This window comes from Mustelus asterias, chromosome 2 (genome assembly GCF_964213995.1).
Source record: "Mustelus asterias chromosome 2, sMusAst1.hap1.1, whole genome shotgun sequence".
Classification (NCBI taxonomy): Eukaryota; Metazoa; Chordata; class Chondrichthyes; order Carcharhiniformes; family Triakidae; genus Mustelus; species Mustelus asterias.
The window spans coordinates 75802817-75820578 of record NC_135802.1 but is presented as its reverse complement, the minus strand read 5'-3'; the positions used below and the strand labels follow the sequence as shown (position 1 = coordinate 75820578).

The 17762-nt window shown below is 43.2% G+C and overlaps 1 protein-coding gene across 2 annotated transcripts in view; it reads right to left on the bottom strand.

Annotated features, from left to right (window-relative positions):
• Positions 1–14583, bottom strand: part of galnt12 (UDP-N-acetyl-alpha-D-galactosamine:polypeptide N-acetylgalactosaminyltransferase 12) — a 61996-nt gene extending 47413 nt beyond the window's left edge. The window contains exon 1 of one of the 2 annotated variants that reach the window (XM_078237547.1): positions 14042–14583. In XM_078237547.1, coding sequence (XP_078093673.1) covers positions 14042–14424 — 383 coding nt within the window. In that variant the 5' untranslated portion in view covers positions 14425–14583. The remainder of the gene's footprint in view (positions 1–14041) is intronic. The other variant, XM_078237555.1, reaches the window with a different exon arrangement.
• Positions 14584–17762: the final 3179 nt, after the last annotated feature.

Here is a 17762-nt window from a genome sequence, read left to right as displayed (position 1 = left end):
GGTCATCTAATGGTACACTTCAGAAAACCAACAACGATGCGTTTTACCTTTCCTGCCTTTCGCCTATACAATTCTGAAATGATCAGCAATGCCTGTTGTGGTTATGCCTAACACATTTACAAATACCACAGGCAGACAAACAAATCCCGGTAAGGATTCCAGGTCACTGATCCCTAAGCATGGAGATAAATCCACATGTATTCAAGCACCCATACGTTTCAGGTTTTTAATGCTTATTACCTGAGAGGCTGTAACATCTGCTCGGCAGTTACTGAAACGTATACAGGATATCCTGGTAAAGCTTGCAAATGTGGTTATCCTGACTATCAGCCAACATAAAATTTAGATTACATCACCAGAATGAGATTCTGAATCCATCGACTGTCAAACCTAAAGACTTGTGGTTTCAATGTTCAAATTAGAATAACCTTCCTTTCCTAAACATTATAGAGTGCATATTACAATTTAAACAAGCAAATCCACAAAACCATTATATCTTGTTTTTTCTTCATTTACTCAAGTTCCTAAACTATCCCATTTGTAGGTAACATCTTGCACTTTAAAAATAATTAACTGCAAAAGTCACTTTGAGATGTTGTAGCATAATAAAGGTGTTGTATGAATATAATTAAATTTTACAGAATTTCCTTTGGCACTGTATTAATTCATACTCAATGCTTACTATCATTAATCCATCTAACACATATAGATATACTAATCCAGAATTCAGAGCAAAGATATTCAGGACACAAAATAGATATGTTACACAGCAGTGTTAGTCTGTTACACCTCAGTAGACAGTTTTACAATTGCAAAGTTAACTTGCCTTTTGGATGCTGACCACAGTTCCGCATGGTGTCCCAAATTACACAAGTTTTGCTGTGAAAATATGACAAAAAATGTCCCAGTTTGGCTAAATATTGCAAACATGGGGATTCCTCAATTGCTGCCACCTACATCATGAACAAGAAGCTTGTTGATACAGGATGTTGAAAAAAAACCTGGTAAACGACACTGACTATCAATCAAGCATTGTGCAACTGGTATACATCAGCACTTTTGGGACAACCTGGGGTTTTAGTAGCTCTATTCAATCAATTTCATGAGAGATCTGCCCAAAGGCAAGTCTTTGGCTCATTGTCTGCTTATGCTTCATCTGGAGCCATTTTTCTTCTACAGTTTTAAAATTTAACTTGCTGCTGTGGCTAAAACTTTGATACTTGCTATAAAATGGATGTTGCTGCAACTAACTGGATATTTGGCATTACCCCTAAAAAGTGGGTTTTAAGGAATGTGCCACCCAGTCACTGAAGTCTTCTAGAACTTGTTTGGAGCATATCCCTCATCACTGTGCATCCCCCATTGTTTCCACCTCTCGAGTTTATGTAGTGGTTGGGATGTGCAGACACAGCAATGGGACCATGGCGTTAGGTTAACCATGACAATACAGAACAATCTTGACTGACCAGTTGGTCTTTACCTGCCTAACAGTTCTGTTTGTTCACATATATGCATCATATAGAAGGTAATAAATTAAACAAAGGGTCTTTTTCAAGACCATAAAACAAAATTGAAGTTGTCTGTAAAAAAATCAGCTAAAATGATTAAAAACTCAAGAATTAATCTGTTACATGCCTTCCTTGGAAATCATTTTGAGTACATTGAGACACATGTGCTCCTAGAATCCTCTATTAACAAAAATAGATAGGTAGATCAGTATGTAAATGAATTTTAATCTAAAGCTGTAGCTTCAATTAATGATAGAATATTAGCAATTCTTCATTCAAAAATCAATACTGAAAGAAAACAAATGGGATTTAAAAAATGGACTATGTCTTACACTTTTGTAATCAATGTTCTGAAGTGGCAGAAATTATTTATTTGAAATAAGAATTAACTGAATGAAACAATTATAGGTAATGTGTCTACCTGCTGCTTTCACATTGAAGTGAGCTTTAGATAGAGATGAAACAAATATTTGATTTGTTACATGTATTAGTATACAGTGAAAAGTATTGTTTCTTGCACGCTATACAGACAAAGCATACTGCACATAGGGAAGGAAAAGAGTGCGCAGAATGTAGTGTTACAGTCATAGCTAGGGTGTAGCGAAAGATCAACTTAATGTGAGGGAAGTCCAATTAAAGGTCTGATGGCAGCAGGGGAGAAGCTGTTCTCGAGTCGTTTGGCACGTGTCCTCAGACTTTTGTATCTTTTTTCCAACGGAAGAAGGTGGAAGAGAGTATGTCCGGGTGTGTGGGGTCCATGATTATGCTGGCTGCTTTTCTGAGGCAGCGGGAAGCGTAGTCAGCGTCAATGGATGGGAGGCTGGTTTGAGTGATAGACTGGGCTTCATTCATGACCCTTTGTAGTTTCTTGCAGTCTTGGACAGAGCAGGAGCCATACCGAGCTGTGATACAACCAGAAAGAATACTTTCTATGGTGTATCCGGTGAGAGTTGTAACAGACATGCCAAATTTCCTTAGTCTTCTGAGAAAGCTGGTGGGCTTTCTTAACTATTGTGTCTGCACGGAGGGACCAGGACAGGTTGTTTGTTGGTGATCTAGACACCTTAAAACTTAAAGCTCGCAACCATTTCTACTTCGTCCCCATGGATGTAGACAGGTGCGTGCCCTCCACTCTGCTTCCTGGAGTCGATGACAATCTCCTTCGTTTTGTTGACACTGAGGGAGAGATTAATATAGTCACACCAGCTCACCAGATTCTCTGTCTCTTTCCTGTCCTGTGTCTGGTCATTGTAATCAGTGGTGTCATCAGCAAACCTGAAAATCGGAGGGGAATTTGACCATTTAGTCAGAGGTTGATAAGGAGTATTGTAAGGGGCTGAGGACATAGCCTTGTGAAACACCAGTGTTGAGGATGAATGTGGAGGTGTTGTTGCCTATACTTGCTGACTGTGGGTTAGGAAATCTAGGATCAGGTTGCAGAGGGAGGAGCTGAGCGCCAGGCCACAAAGTTTGGAGCGAGTTTGGTAGGAATAACTTTCCTCGCAGCTGTTATATTGTGCAATATGCATACACCCTTCTCTGCAAGGCACTTAGCCGTTTGCTGCCATTAAAACTCTAATGACTAATGCAGTGTTCAAACAACAAAGAGCAAAGAACAGTTCAGCACAAGAACAGGCCCTTCGGCCCACCATGTCTGTGTTGACACAGATGCCCCTCTAATCTAATATTTTCTTGCCTCTACGTGATCCAGATCCTCCTTTTCCCTGCCCATTCTAGATGCTTCTTGAACGTTGTTATAGAATATGCTTCCACCACCTCCTCCGGCAGCGCATTCCAGGCATTCACCACCCTGTGGGTGAAAAACTGGCCCCTTTCCCCCTCTCAATCTATTGCCCCCAAGTAATTGACCTCTCAACCCTGGGAAAAAGATCCTGAATATCTACTCTATCCAAGCCTGTCATAATCTTGTAAACCTCTATCAGGTCCCCCCCTCATCCTCCGACACGTCAGTGAAAACAATCCAAGTTTGTTCAACCTTTCTTCATAGTCCATATCCTCCAAAACAGACAACATCCTGGTAAATTTCTTCTGCACCCTTTCCAATGCATCAACATCCTTCCAGTAATGTGGCGACCAGAATTGTACACAATACTCCAAATGCAGCCAAAGTCTTATACAGCTGCAATATGATTTTCCAATTCCTATACTCAACGCCCCAACCAATGAAGGCTAGCATGCCATACGCCTTCTTGACCACCTGAGTTGCCGCCTTCAGGGAACTGTGGATCTGCACACCTGTATTGGTTCCAACAACCCTCCCCAACAGCACTAGCAAACACTCCCCCTAGGACATTGGTTCCAGTCCCGTCCAGGCGCAGACCGTCTGATTTGTACTAGTCCTACCTCTCCCAGAACCAGTTCCAATGTCCTAGGAACTTGAATCCATCCCTCTTGCACCATCCCTCAAGCCATGTATTCATCTTAGCTATCCTGACATTCCTACTCTGACTAGCACATGGCACTGGTAGCAATCCTGAGATTACTACCTTTAAGATCCTACTTTTTAGTTTAACCTAAATTCAGCTTGTCAGACCTCATCCCATTTTTTAAACCTATATTGTTGATGCCTATATGCACCATGACAGCTGGCTGTTCACCCTCCCCCTCCAGAATGCCCTGTAGCCACTCCGAGACTCCTTGGCCCTTGCATCAGGGAGGCAACATACCATCCTGGAACAAAGAAGCAGCATTAGGACATTCAGCAGAAACGACTGTCTATTCCCCTTACAATTGAATCCCGTAACACTATAGTTCTGCCCTTTTTCCTGCCCTTCTGTGCAGCAGGGCCAGCCACAGTGCCATGAACCTGGCTGCTGCCACCTTCCCCTGATGAACCATCTCCCCCAACAGTATCCAAAGTGGTATAGTGGTTGTAGAGGGAGATGACCACAGGAGACGCCTGCACTGCCTTCCTCTATCTGGTGGTCACCCATTCCCTATCTTCCTCAGTAACTTTTATCTACAATGTGACCAACTCACTGAATGTGCAGCTTCTTCAGCATCATGGATAGCATGTTTCAATAATTACAAAGACTTTAGACACAACTCCATCTCTGATAACACAATAATTACCGCTATAACACACTTCTTCAGTCCGCAGAGTAAGGTTAAAATACTAGGAAAGCTCGACAGCCCACTTGTGAACCTGTAGAACCTTGGCCTACATCTCCACTCCATACAGGAGTTCACATGTAGAAATGATCACTATTTACTGAACCTGGTTTACTGGAGCAGACATTCAGTTGAAGGGAATCAGACTTCGTAATCTATACACAAGCAATTTTTCCAAACATTTCTATACTCCCAACTATCAGACTTAACTTCATGAGACACTTAATGTTATCAATACTCAACTATTACCCATATCAGAAATATAACAATTACTGTGCTAACCATATAGTGTTGTCAGTAAGATTGCATGCAATACTACAATAGGCAATATATTTCCAGACTGTGGCACCTTGAAAGATATTCTCTGCAAGATAGATTTCTTACAAAAACTCAAAACACCTACAGGTCATAAGCCTGTAACTAGTGGTAAGTTTTGTCCAAAACTTTTCTCCTAGCAACTGTTCAAATTGCACAATATGCATATGCTCTTCTCTAGAATCATTAAGCATATCTGTGGCTATAAAATCCAGACTGTGTTTTCTACATCAAGTCACTGGATAGTAACGCGAAATATGACTGCTGGATGAGCTTTGCAGGTTGTTGGTAGAGTGAAGGAGGATTAGAAGAGATATACAACACAGAAAGATGCCATTCAGCCAATCATGCCATGTCAGCTTGGAAAGAGCTATCGAATTAATTCACTCCTCGATCTTTCCCCATTGCCTGACAACGTTTCAAGTTTCAATCTAACTCCCTTCAGAAACATATTTTTGAATCTACTTCCCCCACCTATTCAGGCAGTGCATTTCAGACCATGACAATTTACTGGATAAAAAGAAATATCATTTCACTCCTAAAAGCAAAGTAAACCTTGACTTCATAAAAAAACAAATACTTTCCAATTTCACAATGCATCATAGTTGAGAACTCCAAAGTCAAACATTATACAAGGGAACAAAGAAGCAGCATTAGGACATTCAGTCCTTTGAGCATCTTCTACCATTCAATGAGATCATGGCTATCTAGGACCCAAATCCACATAGCTGCCATTGCCACTAAATCTTCATAACTTATCTGCTGAATTTAAAATGAACAATCAATGTAGAATTAATCACCATTACCACCCTTTGCATGAATAAATGTTTAACTTCATTCCCGAAAGCCTGGTTTTAATTTTTAGATTATGTCCTCCTATCTACCTAACCACCACAAACAGCTCCTCACATTCTATCAATACCCCTTAAAATGTTGAAAGAATGCAACAGATCTTCAAGAGCATCCCACCGAAGTTACAAAGAATTTACATTTGTTAACCTTCCATTGTGAACAGCAACAGCAATCTCACAAAAGAGGAAAGCAGAGTTCAATTTTTCAAACACATCATTTAATAATGAAATAAAATCCAATTTGTCATCACTGTAAATTATCTCAGGGCATATCAAAAGTAGCTCGGAGAACAGGCATTGCAACAATATTCAAAAAGGCCAACCCTGCAAAAGAAAGGAAAGGGCTATAAACAAGCAGATAAGGGATGCGTGTAAAAACGGAACGGCAATAATCATGGGGGACTTCAACATGCACATTGACTGGCAGACTCAAGTCGGTAAGGGTGGAATGGAGGAAGAGTTCTTAGAATGCTGTCGGGATAGTTTCCTTGAACAGCATGTTACGGAACCGACGAGGGAACGAGCTATTTTGGATCTGGTATTGTGTAACGAGGTAGATAGAATTAAGGATCTTATTGTGAAGGACCCTCTTGGGTCTAGTGACCACAATATGGTCGAATTTCTGATTCAGATGGAAGAGGAGAAAGTTTGGTCCCAAACCAGTGTCCTCTGTTTGAACAGAGGGAAATATGATAGGATGAGGGATGAATTGGCTAAGGTAGACTGGGAGAGCAGGCTGGCAGGTAGGATAGCTGAGGAACAGTGGAGGATTTTTAAGGAGATCCTTTTCAGTTCTCAGCAAAAATATATTCCAGCAAAAAACAAGGATTGTAAGAAAAGGGAGAACCAGCCGTGGATAACGAAGGAAATAAAGGAGAGTATTAAAATAAAAACAGCTGCGTACAGAGTGGCCAAAAATAGTGGAGAAACAAGTGATTGGGAAAAATTTAAGAAACAACAAAGAGAGACTAAGAAAGCGATAAAGAAAGGAAGGATAGACTATGAAGCTAGGCTAGCAATTAATATAAAAAATGATAGTAAAAGTTTTTATAAATATATAAAAAGGAATAGAGTGGCTAGAGTGAATGTTGGACCCTTGGAGGACGAGAGGGGGGAGTTAATAGTGGGAAATGAGGATATGGCTGAGTCTTTAAATAAGTTTTTTGTGTCGGTCTTCACGGTGGAGGACACAAATAGTTTGCCAAATATTAACGATAGAGGGTTGGCAGCAGGAGAAATACTTAATACAATTAATGTTACCAGAGAGGCAGTGCTGGGTAGACTAATGGGACTGAAGGTGGATAAGTCCCCGGGTCCGGATGGAATGCATCCCAGGGTATTGAAAGAAATGTCAGAGGTAATAGTGGATGCGTTAGTGATTATTTATCAAAACTCGTTGCATTCTGGGGTAGTGCCGGTTGATTGGAAAACGGCTAATGTTACGCCGCTGTTTAAAAAAGGAAGGAGACAAAAGGCGGGTAACTATAGGCCGGTCAGCTTAACGTCTGTAGTAGGGAAAATGCTGGAATCCATTATTAAAGAGGAGATAGCGGGGCATCTGGATAGAAATGGTTCGATCAATCAGACGCAGCATGGATTCATGAGGGGAAAGTCGTGCTTGACGAACATGTTGGATTTTTATGAAGATGTGACTAGGGCGGTTGATGGAGGAGAACCGGTGGATGCGGTGTTTTTGGATTTCCAAAAGGCGTTTGATAAGGTGCCCCATAAAAGGCTACTGAAGAAGATTAGGGCACACGGAGTTGGGGGTAGTGTGTTAAAGTGGATTGGGGACTGGCTATCCGACAGGAAGCAAAGAGTCGGAATAAATGGGTGTTTTTCCGGTTGGAGGAAGGTAACTAGTGGCGTGCCGCAGGGATCGGTACTCGGGCCGCAACTATTTACCATTTATATAGATGATCTGGAGGAGGGGACGGAGTGTAGGGTAACGAAGTTTGCAGACGACACAAAGATAAGTGGAAAAGTGAATCGTGTGGAGGACGGAGAAGATCTGCAGAGAGATTTGGACAGGCTGAGTGAGTGGGCGAGGATATGGCAAATGGAGTATAACGTTGAGAAATGCGAGGTTATACACTTTGGAGGAAATAATAACAAATGGGATTACTATCTCAATGGAAACAAATTAAAACATGCTACCGTGCAAAGGGACCTGGGGGTCCTTGTGCATGAGACGCAAAAGCCCAGTCTGCAGGTACAACAGGTGATCAAGAAGGCAAATGGGATGTTGGCCTATATTGCGAAGGGGATAGAATATAAAAGCAGGGATGTCTTGATGCACCTGTACAGGGCATTGGTGAGGCCGCAGCTGGAATACTGTGTGCAGTATTGGTCCCCTTATATGAGGAAGGATATATTGGCATTGGAGGGAGTGCAGAGAAGGTTCACCAGGTTGATACCGGAGATGAGGGGTTTGGATTATGAGGAGAGGCTGAGGAGATTGGGTTTGTACTCGTTGGAGTTTAGAAGGATGAGGGGGGATCTTATGGAGACTTATAAGATAATGCGGGGGCTGGATAGGGTGGAGGCGGAGAGATTCTTTCCACTTAGTAAGGAAGTTAAAACTAGAGGACACAGCCTCAAAATAAAGGGGGGTCGGTTTAAGACAGAGTTGAGGAGGAACTTCTTCTCCCAGAGGGTGGTGAATCTCTGGAATTCTCTGCCCACTGAGGTGGTGGAGGCTACCTCGCTGAATATGTTTAAAGCGCGGATGGATGGATTCCTGATCGGTAAGGGAATTAAGGGTTATGGGGATCAGGCGGGTAAGTGGTACTGATCCACGTCAGATCAGCCATGATCTTATTGAATGGCGGGGCAGGCTCGAGGGGCTAGATGGCCTACTCCTGCTCCTATTTCTTATGTTCTTATGTTCTTATGAGTGGCAAAAGACCATGGCACAAATCTCATAAGAGTTGTGGGAGTGGCTGAGAGGGAGGCTGGAGACATTGCTGAGCACTTAGCCATTTGCTTACTTCATAGAAACAAACCAGCATCCCACTCGAGGAAACTTCTGCATACCGCCATTCAAGCACATGCACCTTTACCCAAGGAGATGCACATCATATGCAAGTTCATTCTGAACACAATGCCTAACCTGATACAGTGTACGAGATAATATTTAGAACAGGACCCAAAATGAAGAATGTAACTGACATTTGTTAAGAGTTAAAGTCAAAGCTAGGGAGCAAATAGTTCACAACGAAGTTGCTGCTCTTCAGGAAAAGCCAATACTAGAAACAAAACGTATGTCTGAATGCTTTCTATGAAAGTTACACTTTAATTTGTGACCCAAGGTCAATAAACAGGTAATTATGGACAGTCTGTTACTCCTTTATACCAACTTTGAAAATAATTAAACAAATTGGAAGGAAGTTGGATATTTGCTGAGCTCAACCGTCTTGGTCTAATAAACAAGAATGCTAATTATTACATTTCTTGTAACTTTTATGTAAATGTTACACTGCATTGTTACTGATACATTGGCCCTAACTTCCTCAGAGTGGCAATAAACAGCAATTGCCACTCTGTGGCAACTCAACTCCACCAGAATTCCAAAGCTCCCATCACACCAGACCTTCCTCACATGGACTCGGTGAAACAGGACCAGTGAAGCAGCTCTGGGGCTCCAGCAGCGAGGTGTAAATGAAACGCAGCACGAAAGAGGACACTTCTTTTTTGCAGCACTAGCATGGAGGAGACTTTAGAGTTTGGTGTGGGGAGTCCCCGGGGGTGTCGGGAGTGTACCATGGCTTGGTCTGTGTGTTTAAAATAATTACTCTGAATTAGAAGTGCTTTTTTTCCCTTCTAACTCTTTCAGAGTAACTGAGGATAAAACTGGCAGAACCATCCAGTTAGTGTTTAAATCACTGTCCGAAAGTTCCCAGCACAGCACAATTGTCCAGGGAGAAGTTAGCCCTTCTGGACAATTGCCAGGTAAACGCTTACATGGGAACTTCCTAAAGATCAGAACATTGAATACAGGAGTTGGGACGTCTTGTTAAAGTTGTACAAGACATTGGTAAGGCCACACTTGGAATACTGTGTGCAATTCTGGTCACCCTATTATAGAAAGGATATTATTAAACTAGAAAGAGTGCAGAAAAGATTTACTAGGATGCTACCGGGACTTGATGGATTGAGTTATAAGGAGAGGCTGAATAGACTGGGACTTTTTTCTCTGGAGGCTGAGGGATGACCTTATAGAGGTCTATAAAATAATGAGGGGCATAGACAAGGTAGATAGCCAATATCTTTTCCCAAAGGTAGGGGAGTCTAAAACTAGAGGGCATAGGTTTAAGGCGAGAGGGGAGAGATACAAAAGTGGCCAGAGGGGCAATTTTTTCACAGAGAGTGGCGAGTGTCTGGAACAAGCTGCCAGAGGTAGTAGTAGAGGCGGGTACAATTTTATCTTTTAAAAAGCATTTAGATAGTTACATGGGTACGATGGGTATCGAGGGATATGGGCCAAATGCGGGCAATTGGGATTAGCTTAGGGGTTTTAAAAAAGGCGGCATGGACAAGTTGGGCCGAAGGGCCTGTTTCCTTGCTGTAAACCTCTATGAACTCTATGACTATATTCCACAGCACATAACTGGGATACCTGTTAAATGGTCAGGTCAGTTCCAGCATAACTGAAGCAGCAGCAGTAAAATGATCCAATTCACATTCCCTGGTCTAACGTTGCCTTTGGTTTTCTGTCTTGTTTAACTGTATCGCACACATACAGCTCCTTAGAACTGTGCCTTCTCTTGATCTCCTCTCTGCTACAGCTCTCCTTTGTTTGTTGCTATTCGGTTTTTGTATGTTAACTTCCTTCTTACTGGTACTGCTTCCAAATCAAAGGTTACATGGATCAGTATTTCTTCTTCTTCTTCAAGAAAATTATATTTGATGCAAACTCTTAAAATTCCCTTTCAAACATTCTTTAAACCACAGAGTCTACTGACATGTTTGAAAGATTACAATTTTTCCTTACTGTACTGCTTCTAGACCAAAGGCCTTCACAATTGCTAAATGCGATCCTCTCAATCTAGTTAGTGGACCAGTGCTCCTTTAAAGTCATAAAAGGCCAGTCATATCCCCTAAACCAGGTCTGTAAAGATATTAAAGGGATAGCATCACAGTGAGCATAGGATCAATTATACAGAAATAAAACATTCCAAAATGCCTTGCAGGAGAATTATAAAAAGGTGTGCCACCATGTCATGAGAAAATGCCTCGAGTCAACAACCACTGCCAATATCAAAACCAGAATAGAATTCCACATAAAAGGAAAGCACACTGATTAGGAATTCAAGATAAAACAATGGTAACCAAACAAAAAGTTTCAACTCTTTCATTTGTCTAAATGTGTGAGCTTTTCAATTAGATTCTCATCTTTCAATCCTGCCAAGAAATCCATTACTCAACATTAAGTGCATATAAAACAGAGTACCATTACAACATTAACCAGAAAACTTCATTCTCAATTCAATTTGAATCAAGCTTTATATAGATGCTTTCATCCACATTAGATCTAGTGCTTTCTAGGTCAGTCAAAAAGATACAATCGCATTTAGCAACATGGAGTAGAATATATATACACGTTGTAATAATTAACAGCAACACTGAAGGAACAACAACAGGGGTTTCAGGTATCCAAATAGGTCGGAATTCCTTCAAATTCAATCCTAATGATCCACAATCGCTGCCCATGTACCACAGATATCAATAGCTAACTGCAACCCTCAGGCACTATGACTAGTACTGATTTAGAACACTGTACACATGATAGGATATGGGGAAAGGTCAGGGAAACAGGTTTAGAGTCGACAGCTCCAAAAGAGCAAAGACAGTAGATCTAAGACCACCGAATGTACTGAAAATTCTATGACTCTACCATCCAGGCCATTTCTATACATTATCAATACTTAATAACAGTAAATTATTTTAAACTCTCCACTGTTTATTTATTGTACCTTGTATTGAAAACTGATTTCCAAAGTTAGATATAAAAGAAGCAACAGCCTGTCCATAATGAACAGATTAATTGGTCTATCAAATCAGTTCACACTTTAGGACATAAGAACTAGGAGCAGGCGTAGGCAATTTAGCCTCGCAACTTTGCTCCTCCATTTATTTACTATAAGCAGCCTCAACTCGGCCTCCCTGCCTATTCACCGTAGCCCTTCAAACCCTTATTAATTAAAAATCTGTCCACCTCTTCCTTCAGCAAAAACGTCAAAATATTTCTAAATTTGTGCAAATCTATTTCTCCCAATTAGATGTTTTCCACTCTGTACCTATCTCTACAATGTTTAAATGTGGTTCTCCAAAGTGAACAGTCATTTCCATTAGCTGATTTTCTGTTGAGCCAATGTGTTGCTCAATGTTTCTTCAGTAGTTACAATGGGAACGAATGAAAAAAACCATCAAAAAGTCTCAATGTGAAACACAGGCTTACTGGTAAACATATAAAACAGATTAGTATGAACACAATGTATGCAAAGAACTTGAGGATTTCTTAAATAATACATTGTTTCGGCCTTGGCTCAGTGGTAGCACTCTCATCCTAGTGAGATGGCAGTGGTTCAAGTCTTCCTCCAGACATTGAGCACACATGCCAAACTGACCTAAGTGCAGTAAAGAGGGATTGTTGCACCTCAGAGCTCCCAATCTACAGTTCAGACGCAAGTCAAATTGCTGTTTGCCTTTTCAAATGGATTTAAAAGATCCAATGGTATCATTTGAACAAGGGTAGGGATGTTCGCTGGTACCCTATCCAATATTAAACAATCAACCAATACCTACTAAAGCAAATTATCTGGTCATCTCATTGCTGTTTGAGAGAACTCACTGTTTGGGCAAATGGCTGCCTTTTATGTTACTTTATACCAGGGTTCAAAATACATTGAGGAGATAAATCTGTCCTTGAAAGCCCCCAAAAAATGATGGGGGCGACAAAACAGGAGAAAGTTTCCCACATTGGCTGAAGCAACAGAATCTGGAATAGTTGCTCCTCCAATCACAGGTTCCTTCTCTCCCACTCATGCTGCTCCTTCAGGGACAGAATCGATGGTCGGTAGAGCAGCAAGGGCAGGAAAGAGGAAACTAAGAATGATGGTGCTGGAATAATAAACAGCGTGGCAGAGCACAGAGGACGACAGGGCTCAGTGGAGTATGTAAGCTGATGACCAAAATCCACCAGACCAACACCTCTAACAGACAACTTCACTTTTCCAGAATTGTCTGGCTGCTTGCCCAACATTCAGTACAGGACAAGCAGCAATTTCATCCAACTAAACATTGGGAAGACTAAAGCCACAGTCCTCCTTTGCGAGCTGACTCTATCCAGAAATAATGTGGGGCGGAACCAGACTATTCACAACCTTGATGTCATACTTGATCTCAAACAGATCCCGGCCACATGTGCGCACCAACATTGAAGTAGTCCTACATACGTACACCTCGGCCCAATTGCATCTGCTGTTGAAACCCTCGTCATTTCTAGACCTGATTATCCCAATGTACTTAATGCCAACTTCCCACCTTCCATAAATGCAAGGTCATACAACACTCTGCTGCACCAAGTCCCATTCACCCATCATCTAAATGCTGGCGAACTAACATTGGATCCTGGCTGAACAACATCTCAGCTTAAAAATTCTCATCCCAGTTGTAAAATGTCTCTGGATAAAAGCAAACTACTGCGGATGCTGGAATCTGAAACCAAAAGAGAAAACGCTGGAAAATCTCAGCAGGTCTGGCAGCATCTATAAAGGAGAGAAAAGAGGTGACGTTTCGAATCCAGAGGACCCTTTGTCAAAGCTCTTTTCCTGCTTACAGATGCTGAGATTTTCCAGCATTTTCTCTTTTGTTGTAAAATGTCTCTGTTGTCTCGTCCGTACTTATGTCTCTAAGTCTCCTCCAGCCCAACAACGCTCCAAGATATACACATTCCTTTAATTCTGACCTCTCTGTCTGCCCAGCTCACAAACACTACTGGAATTTCCTCTCTAAAGCTCCCCTCTGTCTCTCCTTCTTTAAGCTGCTTCTTACAGGCTACCTCTTTGACCAAGCTGACAATCAATCATATTATCTCCTTATGTGGCTCAGTAATTCTCCTGCCAAACACTTTGGGACATTCCCCCATGCACGTAGGGGCAAGTGTTGGATGAATGCAAGGTTGGAGTTAGTTGTGTGGATTCACACTGAGCCCCATGCCCTCCTTTCACTTACAGTGGGTTCCACCTCTCAGGCAGGCGGCGGCGCAAGGAGATCCTGTCGCTCACATAGGTGTTAATCTGATGTTTGTTGATACTCTCCTCCTCCTTCCTCTTCTCTTCGCCCTGCAGGTGGAGGTTCACCGCCCTGCCCAGCTCGCCCAGCCCATTCACATCCAGCGGCGGTTTCTCATACACGGCTCTGTGCAAGTGCTCCTCCTGGGCCTGGCTCTGGGAGTCGGAGCCGCCCGCAGCTCCCGCAGCCTGGCCCCGGCGCTCCGCCTGCGGCAGCGTTTCCTGCTGCTGCCCGCTCCGGATCAGGATCACGAAGCCCAGGGCGATCATCCCGCAGCACAGCAGCAGGAGCGGCCTGGAGCGCCGCCGCCTGCCCAGCATCATCTCCCCGGGGAGGGAGTGCCGGGGAGTCAAACCCCAACCATCCGGCACTCCGAGGCGGGAGGAGCCGGCCGGCAGGCTGCAGTCACTGGGCTCGGGGGAACTCCCGCTCTGTCTCTCACTCCAGCTCCGGACCCGCCGAAGCCGCTCCTCAAACTTTGTTCAGGCACATTCCTCCCGGAAGTGAGCTCACAGAGTGGGCGGGGCCAGCAGCGGAAACGGGCCGAATGTTGAGCCGTTTCCCTGGAGACGGAGAGGCCCATGTGCCAGAGAGTTATATCGGGCTGGTTCAGGAAGAGATTAGAGAGATAGCGAGTAAGAAGACTCACCACACCAGGTTAAAGTCCAACATGTTTGACTCACCTGATGAAGGTACAGCGCACCGAAAGCCAAATAAACCTGCTGGACTTTAACCTGGTGTGGTGAGACTGCTTACTGTGCCCACCCCAGCAGCTCCACATCAGCGGCCCGGGATAGGGAGGTTACAGAAATAGGGAGCAGAGAGAGACCGGGGATAGAGAGATAGGGGATAGGGAGGAGAGGTAGGGAGAGGTAATTACAGGAGAGGAAGAAAAGAATAGGGGGGAGGAAGACCAAGGATAGGGAGGGGAGGGGAAATTACAGGGATAGGGAGTGAAAATTACAGGGATGGGGAGGGAAGATTTCAGGGATAGGGAAGGGAGATTACAGGGATAGGGACGGGAGATTACAGGGATAGGGAGGAGAGATTACAGGAATAGTGCAGGGGAAATTGCTGCAATAAGAAGGGAGGATTATAGGGATGCAGAGGAGAGAGGCCAGGGATAGGGTGAGATTACAGCAATAGGAAGGGGATGTTACAGGGTTAGTAAGGGAACAGGGATAGGGAAGGGAGATTACAGGGATGGGGAGGGGAGATTACAGGGATGGGGAGGGGAGATTACAGGGGAGGGGAAACTACAGGGATCAGGAGAGAAGATTTCAGGGATTGGGAAGGGAGATTACAGGGATAGAGAGGGAAGATTAGTGATAGGGAGGAAAGAGACCATGGATAGGGGGGGGGGAGATTACTGCAATAGGGAAGGGAGATTATCGGGATACAGAGGAGAGAGGTCAGGGATAGGGTGAGATAGCAATAGGAAGGAGGTATTTCAGGGTTAGGGAGGAGGGAGGCCTGGGATAGGGAGGGGAAATTACAGGGTTAGGGAAATGATATTACAGGGTTAGCTACAGGGATTGGGAAGGCAGATTATAGGGATGGGGAGGGACATTACAGGGATAGAGAGGGGAGATTACAATGATCAGGAGGCCAAGGATAGGGAGGAGAGATTACAGGGATGAGGAGGGAAGATTTCAGGGTTTGGGAAGGGAGATTACACTGATAGGGAGGAAAGAGACCATAGATAGGGAGAGGAGATTACTGCAATAGGGAGGGGAGATTACTGCAATAGGGAGATTATAGGGAGATTACTGCAATAGGGAGATTATAGGGAGATTACTGCAATAGGGAGATTATAGGGAGATTACTGCAATAGAGAGATTATAGGGATACAGAGGAGAGGGGCCAGGGATAGGGTGAGATTACAGTAATAGGAAGGGGGCATTACAGGGTGAGGGAGGAGGGAGGAGGGAGGCCTGGGATAGGGAGGGGAAATTACAGGGTTAGCGAGGGTACAGGGATAGGGAAGTGAGATTACAGGGATGGGGAGAGACATTGCAGGGATAAGGAGGGGAGATTACAATGATAGGGAGGACAAGGATAGGGAGACCAGGAATAGGGATGGGAGATTACAGGGATAGGGAGGGGCGAGGCCAGTGATGGGAAGGGGAGAGGCCAGGGAGGCATTTGAAAACAAACATAAGTATTTCAAAATCAAGGCATTGGTTAAAAGGGAGTTTATGTAGGTCCATAAACACAGTGATGAGGGGAGAACAGGACATGTTGCAAGTTAAGACTCAGAAGAGTTGAGAGTAAAAGAAGGATTAGGGCTGATTAGGGACCAAAAAGGAAATTTATGCATGGAGGCAGCAGGCACAGCTGAGTTCCTAATAAATACTTTACATCTGTCTTTACTAAGAAAGAAGATGTGATGTGGAGATGCCGGCATTGGATTGGGGTGGACACTATAAGAAGTCTCACAACACCAGGTTGACGTCCAACAGGTTTATTTGGAATCACGAGCTTTCAGAGCGCTGCTCCTTGATCTCACCTGATGAAGGAACAGCACTCCGAAAGCTCATGATTCCAGATAAACTTGTTAGAGTTTAACCTGGTGTTGTGAGACTTCTTACTAAGAAAGAAGATGCCATGGCAAAAGAGGAACTAATTAATACACTAGAAGGGTTTAAAATTAATAAGGAGGAAGTATGAGCCCAGGAACTACAGGCCAAGCATTTTAACTTTGGCAGAGGGGAAACTTCGAGAAACAATAAATGGGCTGAAATTAATAGTCACATGGACAAATACAGTTGATTAAGGAAAGCCAGTATGGGTTTCTTAAGGGAATATCATGTTCAAGTAACTTGCTGGAGTTTTTTGAAGATGTAATATAGAGAGTTGAAGTGGGCAATATTGTTAATGTAGTGTACATGGACTTCCAAAAGCCACTTGATGCAGTGCGGCAAAACAGACGTTTAAGCAAATTTATAACTCATGCAATAAAAGGGTCAGTAGTAACATGGATACAAAATTGCCTGAGTAACAAGAGTATTGGATGTTTTTCAGGATGGAGAAAAGTTTGTAGTGTCAGTATCGAGACCCTTGTTTTTCCAAATATATATGAATGACCTGTCATAGACCTTCCATGATTCTAAAAGAGGGCATGAGAGGAGCTAGGCGAGCAACAAGAGATAGAAACGAGTTTGAGAACAAGGACCTTGGGGAGCATTAGATGAGGATTGAAGTCCATGAACTCCTCAGACTTATTGTTGAAGGTGAGGATGGAAGAGACCGGATGGTATGGCCTAAGAAAATAACTTGCTGTAGAGGAAAGAAGCCAGGGGTCATCTTTGCATCCCAGGATGCTGCTGAAACAGTGACGTTTTAGCAGATGAGAACAGCATCCAAAGTTATGTGGTCCAGCTAGATCTGGCAGTGGATGGCTAAACCCCCGTTTTTTTTTCAAATCTGCAATATTTGGCCCCCAAGGGACTAATTGTGAAAATGCATTCACAAGGATTTCATTACACTTCTTGTGCCATTGCTCCACATGCTCCACTCCCTTTGTAGTTTGAGGTCCTTCTGGTCCTACATGACCTTAGTTGGTCTTGTATCTAATTCCCTTTACTATTGAACATGCTTCCATCACTCTTTCAGACAGTGCATTCCAAGTCATAACTTGGGCATCTCCCATCTGGTTCTT